General features: G+C 28.2%; 1 protein-coding gene across 1 annotated transcript; it reads left to right on the top strand.

The window, feature by feature from the left end:
• Window positions 1–6,331: 6,331 nt before the first annotated feature.
• Window positions 6,332–14,518, top strand: LOC117176502 (zinc finger protein DPF3-like). Its single transcript, XM_033366757.1, has 4 exons — window positions 6,332–6,407; window positions 9,271–9,620; window positions 12,612–12,894; window positions 14,403–14,518. The coding sequence occupies exons 1-4, from the start codon at window positions 6,395–6,397 to the stop codon at window positions 14,516–14,518; spliced, it is 762 nt and encodes a 253-aa protein (XP_033222648.1). The 5' UTR covers window positions 6,332–6,394.
• The last annotated feature ends 3,551 nt before the right edge of the window (window positions 14,519–18,069 follow it).

Raw genomic sequence — 18,069 nt, 5'->3', positions numbered from 1 at the left:
CATACTCTTTCAGAACTTCCCAAAGTATACTTCTATCTACATTGTCAAAAGCTTTTTCTCGGTCAACAAATGCACAGAAAACTTTTTTTCCTACTCTCAAACGTTTTTCTGTTATTTGCCTTAAGCTAAATATTTGATCCGTACATGACCTGTCTGGCATAAGCCCACTTTGGACTTCCCAAATCTTTGCTTCTGTTATTTTCATTACCCTACGAATAAGTATTTTTGAATATATTTTACTTACGGTGCTTAATAAGCTAATTGGTATAAGCTAATATTGGTACGATAATCGCTTTTTTCCAATCGTCTGGGACGTCTCCCATCTCGAAACATAAATTTATTAATTCGCACAGTCTATGTGGTATGCACGCGCCACCGTGTTTAAGCATTTCAGCGTTAATACCGTCTAACCCGGCAGCCTTACCGTTTTTCAAGTTCTTAATTATATCCCTAACCTCAGTAACACAGACTTTCTCAATTGAGTTTTCCATCGCATTGTGTTCAACATCGCAGTTGTGGTGGCCCATAGCTTCGTCTCCGAATTGTCTCCTAAAATAGTCTCTGAAAGCCTCTAGTATTCCGTCTGCATCATATACCATTTTCCGCCTACTATTTGTCATGTTGATAAATCTTGTACTTTTGTTTCCTTTCATTTTTTATAAAGTAGTTTCCCGCTTCCTTCAAAGTCGTTTTGTATTTTTACCTCTTCTTCTACTCTAATTGTATCTTTACTTTCCTTAACTAATCGTTTGATAATCCTGTTTTCGCGTCTATAATCATTTCTACGTCTATTTCCTTCCTCATTGCTAAGACCTCTGATGTTCAAAGTTCTCTTGTACGCTTCTCTCTTTGCTTTTTGGGCAGTCTGAATTTCATCATTCCACAACGCATCACCAGACATTCTTCCTACAACTGTGGTACCACACACTACGATCGTACATCTAGCAAGGATATCCCGTAATATTGTCCAGGCGCCCTCTATATCTTTGTTTTTTATACAGTCCTCCCATGTTGCCCTATCTATGCTTTCGATTATCTTATTTTGGAAATCTATTCGCACATCCGGTTTCTGTAGGTTCTCAATTTTGATTTGCGTTTGTTTTGCTTTCTTGGTTCTCTTTTTCTCCATCCCCGATCTAAGTTAATTTTTGAGATCAGAAGGTAATGATCAGTATTGCATTCAGGACCCCTCATGACCCTTGTTTGACTAACTCTCTTAGTCTTTCATCCGCAACAACAAAATCAATTATACTGCGGCTATTTCCTTTAGACCATGTGTACATGTGAATAATTTTATGCCTAAACAAAGTATTTGTAATAAACAGACCCCTTTCTAAGCATAGACCAACGAATCTATCTCCGTTATAGTTTGTTCTTGGATCTCCAAAATTATCTAATACTCTTTCTGTATCCTGATTTTGGATGCCCACCCAACCGTTCATGTCTCCTAGTAGAATTATTCTTTCCCCATGTTTGCAAATATCAAATCAAATATCAAATCTGCCTTTCAACACGCTTGAGTGATTAGCTTTTAAGAGAAAATTTTTTCACTATACAAAACAGTACACATAAAAAATGCATTACAGTAAATACCTCTCGCTATAAATCAATCAATTTCTGTAAATGAGGGTGTACCACATTAACCGTCGAGCCATATTACCCGCCGCTCCTCTACCCTTAAAAAATATTCAGAAGTACAAGAACCTACTTAAATTTTCATCCTTTGATAAAAAATAACTTTTTCTAATTACTCTTCATTATTTTTCCGACAGATGACTTAATTTTTGTAATTAAGCAAATTAAGACTGAAAAAGAAAAAATTTGAAAAGATTGCTCTGAATACCAAAAGTTAATGGATTTATAACTTGAAAAAAGTGGTCTTCTATTGCTGAAAATGATATACCACAAAACAAAAAAGCTTGGAAATCTGAATAAAATAAATCTTTCAACGAAAAACGCTAGAGAAATCACTGGCTGTATGATGCACGTTCAAAAATACCTCATTCAAAATATCACCTTATAGCAAGAGATAGCTCGACAAAAATCAAATGCATTGGAATTGCATTGTATTGTATGCGACATTATTGACATTCGGGATGTAGTTACTCAAACGGTAAATCAATTTTATTTTTACAGATACACTCAACTCCCGATATAAGAACAGTTTCGAGCATGGCTTGCATTGGCCTTGATCCTGAATCAGGGGAATCCAAACGTAAACCAGGGGTTCTTATATCGGGATTTGGAGTAATTGTATATAATTTTTCTTTATTTTGTTTACTTATATAATATTTATTTTTGATTTTATTATTACTAGCATATGGTGGAAAGAATATAGAAACATCAAATATAAAATTTGTGTCTCTCTAAATAGAAAACATGCCAAAATTAGAGAAAGATATATCTAAACACAAAGCGAATGCAGTACAGTATAAAAATCAAATAGTTCAAGAAAATAAATCCGAAGATGTAAATCCAAAAGTAAATAAATTTATGATACGAAAATATAATTTCAGTGTGCCATTGAACCGGGAAACCGGGAAATCACAGTGGATTTTACATATTTCTAAAAGAGAAATCAATCCATTCACTTGAAATATCACAAACATATATCACATGATATAATGCAATTTTAAATAAATTTGATTTCAACATTTTTTTAAATTCAAGTGTTAACTTTTTTATTTATAGAATCGCTGAGTTTACAATGAGTAATTCTAAAATCTTTTACTTAAAAAATGGTACATTTTAGGTTTTTATGTTGAAGCATAGATTTTTAATTCAAAGAATTTTGAAATGCATTTTAAAGAACTTAAACAATTAAAAATAAACGCGTTTGAAATCAAACAAAATTAAGAAAAAAACACATTTTAAGTTGTTCCAATGTAAATAAACATTACATAATGACTTTAAAATTAAACTTTAGTTCCAACATTTAAAAGTGAACAATAATTGATTTTACAAGATAATTTAAAGATTGGCGGGATGTCAGCCATTCTTTTGTCTTAAATTAACCTAGAAATTTCATTTTACGTGCATAAAGCGATTGACTTTCAACCGGCGAATTACTGAAATTCAGATTCTTGTGCGTTTTAATTTCCGATGAGCGCATACTTTGTTGCATGTTTCATATATTGTCTTAATTTTTTTTCTTTTAACTTCAAATAAGGTCAATTATTTGGTAATTCGGGTATCTCGTGTAGCAAGTAACCTAATTGAATAATTCTACTTGAATATTAGAACTAATATTAATAAATAAGTTTAATTTTATTATATAAATATATTAATATTATACTTTATATTGTTATTCGGATTCCAAGGACGAAGAAATTTTAAAGGGAGAATCCAAAGAGTAACGTAATGATATTTGAACTAAGTTATCTTTTTTTGATGAATCTGAAATAATTATATGTACTATTTTAGTCATAATCGATCATTTTATAATATTTTAGGCCATTCTTTGTATTTCTGCGATTTAAGTAAAAAAAAAAACATTTAACACAAGGTGCTCGTTATACAAACACAGGATTGAATTTTATGTCAATTAAGAATTCAAATACAAAAAAATCTTCAAAACTTAACAAATCGATTTATCAATACCGTCATAACTCATATTACATCCACGACAAATACCAAGATTTTCATATTTAGCCCGTAGTTTTTTAAAAATTAAAGTATACATATTTAAGATTAACACAATTCCTTTTATCTTTTAAAGTTGTTATAAAAGGTCAATCAATGTTGTAAAAAATGTTGATAAAATGTAACATTGGCTACTGATATTAATTTTATATTGCGAGAAATAAAAGTTCTATGAAAGTATGACTTTTGTTGTTTTTGTAGAAATTAAATATTTAAAAACTGGATATACCTTATTATTGACAAAATTATCGATTAATAATTTTTCATAGTTTATCTTAACTAATTTTGAAAAGACCATATGAAATTATATTTCTAAAATATGAAGTAACTTCCCATTCTTAATATTACTGGCTAATTTTAATTATTATTCGCAACTGGAAGTGACTTTAAGAATAATATTTTTCGTACTAAAATTTAGTTAATTTTTAATAAATATATAAAAATCCTTTCTGGAAAAAACTATCCAAGGATTGAATTAGTTCGAAAATTGAATTGAATCTTTTGACAAAAACTGTAATGCAATTTTTCTAAAAAAACATCCGTTTTTTAACAACAGTTATTTTGAATATAAACACGAACGAACTACGAATAGTTTTAAAAATTTGGTTTAAAAAGACTCACCGTGGTGTATTATTCTCCAGTCAATCCTCGTCCGACTTCCTGATGTCTTGCTTGATTTTTGAAGTTCTGGAAGTCGCTGATGAAGTCTCCAAAGTCACTACACTTTCGAAACGAAAGAATTTAAAATCAACTTTCAGAAAACACTAACCGACCGCGCACTGATTTTAATTATTTATATTATTAGTTTCCGATTTTTCTAAAATATCCGAAATTAAAAAATCAAGTCATGTGGTAAAATAAAAGCCAATCAGGATATGCGATAGTATCATCGGAGTTATAATTAATCTCGAACCTTGATTTCTGCAACAAAAACAGAAAAAACCACGATTAAAATCGATTCAGTGTGTGGTACTTAAACTCAATAACTTTAAAGTCTTTTAAGATGAGATACTATTTAAAATTGGTCAACTTGGAGTTGCATGGGCATAAATATAAATTAACGAAAAAATATGATTTAAAAAATGTTTGCATCCTTCAGCCACAAAAAAAGGTTGACTCATAATAAAAGATCAAAGTTGGGGAAAAGATTATAATCATTATTGAATTCCTTAAATTTTAAATATTGAAATTTCTGTATCAAATTTATCCTCTTTGACATAATAAAAGCAATTTATACAAAGCATAATTATTTTCCAAGAAATTTTAACTATTGTTTAATGATTTTTATTTTTTGGCATTTTTACCGTTTTTCAATATTTTTATTAATGAATGAAAACTTCCAGGATAATATTTCATTATTTTTTCCAATGGTGAAAAAATTTGTTTGGAAAAATAACTTTATTTATTTATGTAAAAATGCACTTAATTAATTTTGATCGATTCTAATATGTATAGTAAATCAATAAATCAATGATAGGTATAATTAAAATTATTGAGTGTTATTTACATGTAATTTTATGATATCAGTATTCAATATCTCATCTGAATTACAAGCCCCCCCTCTCCAGGCCCGAACACACACACACACACACACAAGACCTCACACAATTTATGCATGGCCCCAAATATGTACCTGCTTTCAGGTTTTCATTAATTGAAACACTCTAGTTGAAAAATATAAATAAAGTGGAATTTATCGCCTCATTATATTCAATTTTATAAGTTCTTTCAACTCATTACGGTAGCTCTTCTCCCCCACCACCGTCATAAAAAAAGTTACTAGTTAAAAGGAATTAGTTATTTCACATCACTGATTAAATCACTTACCAATTTTGTTTTTGAACCTCAGGAATTTTAACCTGCCAAAGACATATAAGAAGCATATAATTTGCATAAGGGAACCACCCTTAGCCAGCTTCGACAGAAAGAAACGTATCAAAACAAGTTTTGTGTGCATAGAGTTTTATAGTTTAAAAAAATGTCTATTTCATTGGAAGTGCTGCAATACAAAAATGTAAAAAATGAAATTCTAATGAAATTTCATAATAATGTTTATTTTTGGTTTTGTATCAACCTTTGTATCAAAATGGGTTACAGATGTTGAAAAAGTTTAAGTTAGTAAAAAGAAAACTGAAGTACCAGTAGTAAAACGTCCAGGACCACTAATATATTATTTTTCAAAGGACGAATAATTTTTTTCAAATTTCTCCAATTAAGTTTTTAAATATTTTTAACACTTTAGCAAATTCAATTTTTCGCTTTTGTTCCTGTTCAAAATTTGTAAAGTTAGATATAAAAAACGACACTATTAAGCTTTTGAGTTTGAGAGTCAATATATAACCTCGACTATTTTGACGGTTCTTTCCGAATTCAATTTTCAAAAATTGCCGTTTTTGCTCAGTTTTTACTTAGTGAGAAAAACAGTTTAAAAATAATAATAACACTATAAAACTCCATGCACACAAAAGTATAAAACTTGTGTTGATTCAATAATACCGTAGAGGGAAGATTCAACCACATTATAGATTCAACGATTCCACGGTTCTTTCTGCCGATGTTTCAGTTCCCCGAATCGGCGACTCCAGCGCTGCGCGATGTAAACAAAGCGAACTATTTCACTGCAACACTAGAAGGATCAAATATGGATAAAAAGATTCAAGCCAAGGACCACCCGTGAACAACTTGGTTTTTTTTCATAGCAAAGACGCAAAAAGAAATAATAAAAACTTGGGTTTCATCAAAGAAGAAAAAGATGGAAACTATGGGTAAGTATTACGATAGTTAGTCTTATTTATAATTACTTGAAATTTACAAATATACATTTCCGAGATTCGAACACGTGCTCTCTTTATCGCAGTCAGACGCCGGTAAATGAGTGTTTACAATTTACATATTACGGTACATTAAAAAGAGGGAGCAAATTCGTGTTTTGTTATGTCTGTTATTAAGTGGGCGGAAAGGAGGCGGGGGTATTTTTGACCCGATACATAATATTTTTAATTGCAAGTATTACTAAAAAAAAGAAAGAGCAACAAAAATTTTGGTATCACATGTGCGCAGAAGTGAACGATTTTCGTCAATTTACTAGAAATCCGTCGTCAAATTTGATAAAAGATCAAAATTAATAAGATCGAGAGGATTTTATTAAAAAATGAAACTTGATTTTTATGATTGACAATTTCGTACTGAGTTTGGCCTTCTGCAACAAAGGCATTTTTTAACTTTTATGTGGGCCAAACTATTTTTAAGGGCCGTCCAAGTTTTTAACAAATTTTATTTGAACAAAGTTTGTAAATTTGGTGAAAGATAGCCCTGCTACGGTATATTAATAATCTTTCTCATCCACTCTTTTCCCTATTCTGTTCCTCCTATTTTCAGTATTTTTCCTTTTTCCCGTTAAATGCGAACTAAATTAATATAAACCAATAAGAAAATCTAACTTTTTTGGGGCAACAGTTCATTCTTTTTTATTAGAAGTCGTCTATTACGTCTGTTTTATTTTTGGTTCAGGAATCATCACAATTTGGTTCAACAGATTACTATTTAATTGATAATTTAATTATTTTGTTGAAAATTCGTCTTTTCTGGCAGCGATTAAATCCTTTGAGTTAGAAAATCATATTTTTTGATGAAATGCAGTTATTTTGTTTGATTTTGAACTGGTTTGTTGAATTTTTTTTTAAGATTCATCATTTTTGTGCAATTTTTTTATGTAATTAATTTGTCTCACTGAAAATGTAATATTAAACTGCTTGGTTGAAGATATTTTCGGATTGAAGATTAACCACTTTTGTAGAGAATTCGTCTTCGTGGTTTCAGAATTCAACAATGTTGAAAATTCATGTATTTCGTTGAAATTTCTTTGTTTTTTTTTGTTTGTGTTAAAAATTAATTTTTTATCTGTGATCATCCCACGTTAGGTTTAAAATGAATTGTTTGGAATTGTGGAAATTTATCGTTCCTGATTAAAATGAACTTCATCAAAATTCCTTTTTTTTTGTTGACAATTAATTGTTCAAACTGAAAATTTAACGTTTCCATTTTTTCGTTTGAAAAGTTCTGCTTTTTTTGTTGAAAACTCAGCTGTTTCAGTTGAAAAATCAGCTCTCTTGATTGAAAACTAAAATTCTTCTTGAAAATTTATCTCTTCAATTATCAAAAACTTAATTCTTTTGTTCAAAAATCGTCTTCTTAAGCAAAAAAATCATTTTCTTTGTTTAAAATTCTTTATTTGGTTGAGGATTCAAACATTTTCTTTAAAATTTATCTTTTTTCATTGAATTCGACTTGCTAAAAATTCTTTTTTTTCCAATAATTTTTTTAAACTGGAAATATAACTATTTCGTTTTTGGTTGAAAACTTTTCTTTTCAATTGAAAATTACACTATTTGGTTGAAAATTGATGTATTTTGTTGAAAATTCGTCTTTTAGTAGAAAAATGTATCGATGTGGGATAAATATTCAACTATTTTGTTGAAATATTTTGAAGGTTACTATATTTTGTTAAGCAAGATTTTAAATCTTTGCTATTTTTTGATTTTCCTTAAAATTCTTTAAATCGTCGTGATCTTTTAAATCTTCCGAAAAGCTTCAAAATCATTTTAAATTCCTGGAAAACTTTTTAATCTCTTGAAATTTTCTATAATCTGAAGAAATTATTAGCAATCTAGTATTATTAAGACGTTAAGCATTTTCTGTTATTGAAGATTCTTAACTTGATCGATATTGTTTAGATTCTTCTGTCTTCATGGTTTAGAGGGTTGATCTACTGTCGGTAAGGTACAATCTCTGATGATATAGCAGATAAATTTAAAAATTTGAAAATAATTACTTGTACCATTAACACCTAGCTAAAAATTAGCGTTATGTGCTTGAATTAAGAGTTCTTATTATGATCCCTCTAATAGGTTAATTGGAAAAGCACCTGACCGGAAATCAGAAATTTTGTGGTTCGATTCCCAATGGAGTGAAGATGGAGTAGGATCTTTTTTTCAAGAAATAATCTTAATTTTACGGTATATTGCTTCAATGAAATCTTAAATATCTTCAAAAATTCCTTTAAAAATATAATCCTCTGAGAACCCATAAAATCCTTAAAATTCCCTGAGAAATTAATTAAAATCAATTATTCTCCAAAAACATCTAGAAATTCCCTAAAACCCCATGAAATTCTTCGAAACCCCTTTAAACCCCCTCAAAAAATTTTAATCTTCAGTCCTTTGAGATCATATAAAGTCGTGCAGGCTTGATAAAATCCCTACAAATCCCTTTAAATACTTTAAAATCCCATAAATTATATTGAAATTTGTAATATCTCAACATTTTTGAAAAATTTTAAATTCCTTGAAATCCTTTGAAACTTCTTGAGATTTCGTTTTTTTTTTTTTTGACGTGGCGGATATTTTATTTCAGCCAATCAGCAAAGATATTTGAACATATGTTCAAGGGCAAAGTAGAAACGTAGTTGATTATCGAAAAATTTGATAAAATTGTAGTATTAATATTATTTTTTCAAAATACCAGTAAAATAGTTGCAGCTTTAAAAACAAGTTTTAAAAAGTGCCAATTCATACCTGCTAAATATTCTATTTAATTTTTTTCATGAAATCAATTTATTTTTTTTGATAGTTAAATTAATCACAGAGTTGAACAAACTCCAGAGTGAAAATGAAGAGCTCAAAAACACTTGCCTGGAATACGATGAATTTAAAAAATCAATGTTTGTATGTCTTAAAGAAAAAGACGAACTGATAATAAAATACAGAGATCGCAAGGCTGAACTTCTGAAGAAACTAGAGACAATCGAACAGGAATTAGCTACAAAGATGAGATTATATAAACTCATAATTAAAGAAAATAGGTTATTAAAAAGTGAAAATAGAAATTTGAAGGGAGACTTGTCTCAAATCCGACCAGATCCAAATGAACTGGAAAACAACGAGACCAAACGAGTCGAAGATACCAACACCTCTAATCAGGTATACAAATTTTAATTTTGACATAAATAAAGGTTAAAATAAAAGGAAAGAAAAAACATGCGACTTTTTAATTAAAATGTACAAATTTAACGTTAAATGTTCGAAATTGATGTTTTGTCGCTTAATCTGTACAAATAAGATATTTGTGAAATGCAAAACTCATATTGTAGGCTCTCAAATTTTAAGATATTGTACGAAAAGATCTTTTGGGGAAAAAATGTTTTCTCTGATTTGAAGGACTAAATCTCTGAATCATATCCTATGGCAAAAAAAAACATTTTTTATGGTAAAAGTTTTAAATTATTTTAAAAACATTTTTTTTGTAATTGAATTTTTTCTTATCATCACTTTTTACAAATATTTTTAAAATTGTTGAATTTAAATATAAATAATATGAAAAATAAGCCATCAATGATTAAAGTTCCATTATTTTTCAAAAATTGGTAAGAAGCAATGGTAATAAAAAATTAAAATACAAAAAACATTATGCAAAATAAATTTTTGTTGTAGGTTTCAATATTTGTTTTATTAAAAATAATATTTTTCATTTGATGACAACATCCTCAGTAATATCATTTTGATTCTTTAAATCATATAGAAGCCATTATCTCAAATATTTCATTATTAATTGTGGTGTTTTTTGACGAAGAATATATTCTTGGTTATGAAAACTTTAAAATAAAAATTGTTTATTTGGAAAGTTTTATTTTTTATTGGGCTTTTTTATAGCACTGAATGGATTTCCAACTAAGTATTTCCAATTTAAAAAAAAACTGTTTGATGGCAGCGATCACTAAAAAATAATTAACTGTTATTTAAAAATATATAATTTATCATAAAAAGATTGTTTTTTCCTCAAACATATAAAAATTGTTTATTTAAAATATTCTAATTAAAAAATAATTAAACCTTTTTTTATAAATATCAAATTTCTCATAAAAAGATTATTGCTTCTTTTCTACATGTAATAATGAATTTCTCATTTTTCCCCTATTTTTAAATTTATTTTCGTTGGGATCCCTAGGATTATACGAAAATGGTGATATTTTTCAATCTAATTTTTATTGTCTTTTAGTATTCATTGTTTCTTCCTGATGCTGATACAATTTATCGTCCTCTTTCGAAATCCGTTGTCAAATTTTTAAAAAGTTGAAAATTTACAGAATGGCGACCGTTTTTCTAAAAATATTCAAAAACAATTTTCTCGAAAATTATATTTCGAATTCTTTATTGCCCGAATCTTGAAGAGGGAAATTTTTTCCTTTAACACGGATGTTCAGATTTTCAGATCAAACGAGAAAATATAGGAAAAAAGACGAAGGAAAAACATAGTTTATCTAAGAAAGTTCTAGAAACTTCGATTTCGTTATTATAAAGATTGTTTTAGAAAATATTGATAAAATCCTTTGAAATTTATTTTTTCTCAAGAATATAACTTTTGAGTGTCATAAAAAACAAAAAAGAACGTACTTCTGCATCAATTTTTTTTTTATTTGAAGTCTGTATTTTTGAAATAATATATCCTGTTCGTTATTTCTAACTTATTTTATTATTCTTTCAACAACATGTTATTGAATTTACTAAATTAAGCCCTTTTTCAGGGTTTCTACCCTAATTGAAAACCGAGAATTTGTATACACCTGGAAAAACCTGGAAATGTCAGGGATTTTTTTCTAAATCAGGAATTCTTTTCGAAAGCGTGCTTATTTTTTTTTAATTGAAAAATAAAATTCTATAAAAATGATTCTTGGTTTTTAAAATTAGCTTTAAATTACTGTATTCAACTAATATTTTAAAAATCACTTTTGTTTAAATTCATTTTTTTAACTGAAAATGCAATAATTCTTTTTTTGTTTGAAAACTCATCTTTTTTAATTCAATATTCAACTATTTGGTTAAAAATACATCTATTTTGTGGAAAATGCAATATTGTTACTGGAAGAGTTAGGTGTTTAAAGCGGTTTAAATTGAATTTAATACATATGCTAATCACATTAATTTTACTGATTAATTACGTATAATATAAAATAAAAATGTATTGGAATTATTATTCAAATTCATGGAGTTTAACCCTGCCGCATCTGAGCGTTCACTATTCTCAATTTTCCTAATTTTCCGGTCACAAGCTAAGAATTCCGCAAAATTTCTGTACAAAAATCGATCAGAAAACGACCACACATTGTTCCTGAATTTGTTCCGAATTTATATTCAGCGGAATCAAAGCTTGGTCGTTAAAGAGTTAAAGACAAATTCAAGAAATTACTAATTATGTTTTGAGTATTATTCAATTGTTTAATTAATTCATAATAATAATATATTTAAGAATATATTTTAATATAATTTGCCAAAGCTTTCGAAGTTAAACATATTAATCTATACTCTATACAATTTCCGAGTCGATTGCTTTAAAAATTGGGAAATATTTTAATGGCTTTGTACTATGAAAAATTATACCTAGAAAAAACTTGAAATACCTGGAAAAACCTGCAACTGTCAGGGAATTTTTTTCCTGGATTGGACTAGCCAGTAGAAACACTGTTTTTGGTTTTTTTTATCACGCTATAATATTGTATCGTTGAGTAAAAAATGAATCCTTAAGGATTTCATACATATTTTCGCCAAATGTCGAAAATAGCGCGAGATAGAAAAACGTGTTAAAAGAAATTTTTCCAGCACTTTTTTAGAGAAGCACTTTTGTTGTTTTGACTCTTTTCCTATCTTGTGCCATTTTGGCGAAAAAAAAGGAAAATTTCCGTTTTTCAGATTAAAAGAATCATAAAATATTTTCTTTAAATTACGACAAATCTAAAAATAAAATCCAGGGGAAAAAACGGTAGGGTTTTCGAGTAAATTGTCTTTGAATATTTTCAGAAAAACCGCCGAGACTTTGTCTAAAACGATCTTGAAAATAAATAAAAGACATTGCAGTTCTATCTCGATTTTTATCAGAATATTCTTTGGTCACTTTAATTTTAATATTACTTGAATTAGGATCTGTCAGGTAAAAAAGGAAGGAAAAATCCGCGGAAAGCTGGAAAGAAGAAAAAAGTTCTTCAGACCATTAAACAGCATTACAGTTCATATACCTGCGATGTATGTGGAAAAGAATATAATTATAGGCAATCGATTTTATACCACGTACATCGGGTACATTCTGAAAAGAAACAAAAACCAAAGAAACTGGAGTATGATGATAATGCACGGATAGAAGAAATCGAGGCCTCCCATAAAGTATACAAATCTGATTTTATTACTAATAATACTATTACTCAGGGTGGCTACCCACCTGGGAAAAAGTCGGGAGAAAAATATGACACCCGAAGATTTCCCGTATTTTTTAATTCGCGCCTTTTTTTAAGTTTTGAAAATTTCCAATTAGAACGCATATCATTTTTAAAGTATTTAGAATAGTTAACTTTTAAGGTTCACAATATTTAAAATTCTGCAGTTTTGAAGGGTGTAAATGGCAATGGTTTTTTTGTCAAATCACTTTTTTTAATAAAAATCTATCTAGTCGTTTTGAATGTCACTTGACACTATACATGATAAGACTATTTTTGAATAATATTTTTGTCATCTTTAAAATTTATATAATGAATTTTAATTTGAAATGATAGTTTTGAGTGCGTAATTTTAAAACAATGTAATATTTAAGGCCTTGAAACTATAATTTTTTCTGAAAACTAATTGTTGGAGGTTTCGAATTTTAAACTTGACAATATTGCAGTTTCAAATACAAATATTTAAAATTTCAGGACAATTCCGCTGGTAAATATTTCAAAATTTCATATTAAAAGTCATTTGAAATGTTTACAATTTTAGAGTTCTGAATTTTTCTGTTGAACGCTAAATTTTTAATTTTTCCTTTCATATGTTTTAATTTTGCAATTAAAATTGAATTGATTGTATTTTGGAAAGCATAATTAGCAATTGAAAAATTATCCGTCTTTAAGCAATTTAAATTTACTTCAACTGATTGAAAATTTAAAAGGTTTCAAAATAAAAAAGTTTTAATATCACAATTTTTGGTCACTAAAATTTTGTTCAGTTTTAAGTGAAGTTCGCATTCTTTTAAGTTTCAGCGTTCCAGATTAGAGATTTCTTCATTTTGAATGTTTCCCATTTAAAATTATTATTTATTTTTAAAGTTTTTTTAGAATGACTCAATTCATTTTTTGATTGTCGAAAAATTTGTCTAATCAGCTTTAATTTTAAATTACAATTTTGTTATGTAATAACAGTAAAAATTATAAAATTTCAGAAGCTTTGGCTTGAAAATATTCAATTTTGTTTTCAATTAAAATTTTTTAAATTTTAATCGCTTTGAATTTACAGCTATTCAAATTCAAAAGTTTAAATTTATTAAATTTTGAACGATATTAAGTATAAATAATACAATTTAAATTCCTTTGAATTTTAGATTATCCAATTTCCAAACTTTAATCTAAAATCATTCGATTTCGTGATTCGTCAATTAAAAATAAAGATTTTTAATATTTAGCAATGCGACTTCAGACTTTAGACGCTTTCAATTCGAAATCATTAACCACTAATTATTTTTTCAAAAATGTTCAAAACATAATGGTTATAAATTTATAATTTACAAAAAATTCCTTGCCGTTTCTAATGTTTGATTCAAGTCAATAGATTTTTTTTTTTTTTTGCAAAAATGTTTTCTGATACTTATCGACTTTCGCATTGATCATGTATAAAAAAACTTGGCTTCGCAAAGAGATAATATATTTTTTTACACCTGGAGAAATCACGAAAAATTTTTTGCAGAACCAGGAGAAAGCATGGGAGACGAAAATGTTAAAAGGGGTGGCCACCCTGTTACTGCTGCTGCTACTACTACTACTTTAATACTTTCATTTTTAGAGATTGGTACTATTCAATAGGATGGGTCAAAAGTAAAAAATTCACGAATTCGAAATCGATAGAACGCGAATGAATTCTTTAAAAAAATATCTTGTTTGCAATTTTTTAATTTTCTACAAATGCACCTTTTTTACATTCCTGGAAATGAAAATAGTGTTTCCAATTTTTGGTGGATTTTAATCATTCATTTTCTAATAGATAATTCTTATGAAATTCAATCGTTTTTGAAAAAAAAATCTTCACACCTGTGTAAATAGGAGAACAATTTGTTAATGTGCTTGAATACTTTTAAGTGACAAAAATGCATTAGGGAAAAAATCACTAAGACCCTGGAATTAAAATAAGTATGTCCAGCCAATGTAAGAAAATTTTATTTTTGTAAATCTTTAATTAGATTATCTTTATAATGTTTTGTTTAAATATTTTTCTACTCTTGTGTCGGCCTCTCAGCGAATTATAAGAACTCGCTATATATTCACAATTTGTACTCCTGGGTCTTAAAGATTTTTCTCCTAATGTTTTTATGCTGAAAAGTTCTACAGATGCTCAAAAAGAAATTTGAAGCCACTCTTATACCTTCTTTCTTTATAATTATATATTTTTAGAATCCCAATAAGCTGTCTTTTCGCGTTGTATCGATTTCGAATTTTTGGATAGTTTATTTTCGACTCAAACTTGTAAGATGCAGTTTTTTAAAAGTTGAAAACATTTGTGAGACTCAATTATTAGTTTCAATTTGTATAAACTATAAACAAAATTAAGTTTTTAGGATAAAAATATTTTATTTCTGATTTTATTGTTACAAGGATATTATGCTGAACCTCGATACCGTAAAAGTAGAAACTTCTCAGGATATAAATGAACAAGCAGATCTTAAATCTGCGGGAAAAATCGAAAATAAACCAAAAATATCTAATGGTATGTTATTTTTTAACAATCTTGAAAAATAGATGATCCTGTCATTAATAGCAGTTTCAGTTTAAAAACATAGTATATAATGCATAAATGTATATCATGTAACAATTTGTATTCAAAATTTTGTGTTCTTTAGCTTCTGCTTCATACTCTTGTGATAAATGTAATAAAGTTTTCAAGTCTGAAATGCCAGTAAATGGCCAAATGGTATTCGAAGGTAAATTGTTTATCCATAAACAGTAAATACACAATTCAAACTAAAAAAATATAGAAAAGTGACTCTCTGCAGTGAAATTTTTTTGTTTATTTTCATAGGTAAAGTTACATACACGTGTGAAAAATGTAAAAAAAAGTTCGAATACAAAAGCATCCGAGACAATCATGTTAAAAAAATGCATTCTGAATATAAAAAAATCAACTGCAAATTCTGTAACGCACAGATAGCAACGGGTTACAATTACAGAAGGCACTTACTTCGATTTCATTCAAATGAGTAAGATATACCTATATTTATATTTTTATTCATATTTTTTTCTATTCTTTTGTAGTACAGATGTACAATAACACCATTTTTTGCTTTTAAGTGAAATTGCATTTATCTTGCAGAAAGTGTCTAGAAGTCCAGGACACAATAAAATCATTTATCTTAGCCCGCAAAAACAAAAGATTACCCGAAGGAAATAGTAAGTAGCCAATAGAGTATAATTTATTTAATTATGTTAAGTTTTGTACTTTTTAATAGTTTGCACGATGTATGTCTCTGTATATAACTATGATGGATGCATTTTCAATTCAAAAGGAGAAATTTTCAATAAAATAGTTGAATTTTTAAACAAATAACTGAATTTTTTAAATGCAAAGATGAATTTTCAACTAACAAGGGAAAGGCCTGAGAGTGGAAATTCAAATCGTGGTTCCGTGAGCATAATTCGAAAGATTATCGAATTGCTTTCGACACGTGTCACGGCTTTTTTGTAAGTGGAGCTCAGTTTTTCAAATATTAATTTTTGAAAATTGCGCCTACCTTCACTGACTCAATAGTATCAGTTACACGGCACGTCTCTTTCCAAGCGATGCTGGCCTGGTGGTAGCATGTTCACTTGTGACTCCCCTGCTGTGGGGTTCGAATCTTTTGGCTAGAAATTTTTTTTACGTTTGGCCACTACAACAAGCAGAATTTTTGTCACTTTCCATGAAATTGTCGTTTTAAAAACAATAGCAATAGCAACCACAAAAATTATGCAAAAAAAATCAAAGGAGGAATACAAATGGATTCATTAATCATTATTAATAATTTACGATGTATTTTTATAATAATAATTAATAATAAATAATAGAATGAAAAAATTTAAAGCCAAAAGATTCAAACCCCACAGCAGCGGAGTCACATAAATTTTTTAGAAAATAATTAAATTTGGAAGAAAACTGTTAATCTTCTACCTGGTAGCTAAATTTTCAAACGAAAAGATTAAATTCCTACCAAAAAAGACTAAATTTTTACGAAAAGAGATTCATTTCCAAACAGAAAAGTTAATTTTTAACCAGACAGTTTCGTTTTCTACCAAATTGTTGAATTTTCAAGCCAAAAAACTGAATTTTATACAAAACAGTTTAATTTTCAGCTCGAAAGATGAAATCTCAACAAAACATTTAATAGTTGATATTTCAACAAACAAATACTTTAATTTGAATTAAGAAACAGTTACATCCAACAAAAAGGCGCTTTTTCAGCAAGTAGATGATTCCTTAATCAAAAAGATCATTTTTGAACCAAACTGTTGCATTTTGAATCAAAAAGGTTTAATTTACAATCAATGCAAATATCATTTTCTGCCCAAAAAGACAAACTTTATGAAAAATTCATGCATTTTCGACTAGAATAGCTCTGTTTTCAATTGAAAATATCCATTCCCAACCACTAAAATCGAATTATCAACAAAATGGTTAAAATTGTAAAGATGAGTTTTCAATTGGAATTAGGGTCGATAATTTATATTTTTGATTCTGCAATTAATTTTTTTAAAGATTTTTTTCAAAATAAAAATTACATTTTTTGTCTAGTACTGACTCACGGGCTTCGTCAGTAAGGCAATCTGAATCAGTCTTGCCTAAAACATTACATTTTATAATTTAATTGATCTCAATTCCATTGTAGTGTATATTTTCCAAAAAAATTTATGTTCATTTCTCAATTTTGCAGTTAATATCCCGTTGAGTTAGTCCGGTACAAAACATGAAAAAACTAAGTTTTATTTTTTTTAAATCTTAAAAAAATTATTTGCAGAACAAAAATATATATTGTCGGCCCTAATGGCAATTAAATTTTTTTCTTTACAATTATAATACTTAGGTTAATTAAAAAAGATATGTTTCGAAAAGGTGGCAAAGATGTCATCTTACGACACTGGTTAAATTTTTAACCAAACCGATACGTTTTTGAGTAAAATAATTAATTTTCAACAACAAAAATGGATTTTGAACAAAGTAGTTCAACTTTAAAAGGTTCCGCAACACTGCTCCGACCCAGGTTGCTGATAAATCTCTCTAGCAATCGCCCCAAGCGAAGAACCTCACGAAGTCGTTATGTAAGGTTCCCCACTTGGGTCCATTAATAGCCAAGGTCTTTGTTTCAGGCGTCGTTCACTCTACTGACACT

Source organism: Belonocnema kinseyi, chromosome 7 (assembly GCF_010883055.1).
Source record: "Belonocnema kinseyi isolate 2016_QV_RU_SX_M_011 chromosome 7, B_treatae_v1, whole genome shotgun sequence".
Taxonomy (NCBI): domain Eukaryota; kingdom Metazoa; phylum Arthropoda; class Insecta; order Hymenoptera; family Cynipidae; genus Belonocnema; species Belonocnema kinseyi.
The sequence above is the reverse complement of the archived record's forward strand: the minus strand, read 5'-3'. Positions and strand labels throughout refer to the sequence as shown.

Excerpts from the sequence above, each read along its gene's own strand:
- LOC117176502 (XM_033366757.1), top strand. Across the intron at positions 9,621-12,611 it reads ATACCAACACCTCTAATCAG|GATCTGTCAGGTAAAAAAGG; the intron begins GTATACAAATTT and ends TACTTGAATTAG. Across the intron at positions 12,895-14,402 it reads TAATAATACTATTACTCAGG|AACCAGGAGAAAGCATGGGA; the intron begins GTGGCTACCCAC and ends AATTTTTTGCAG.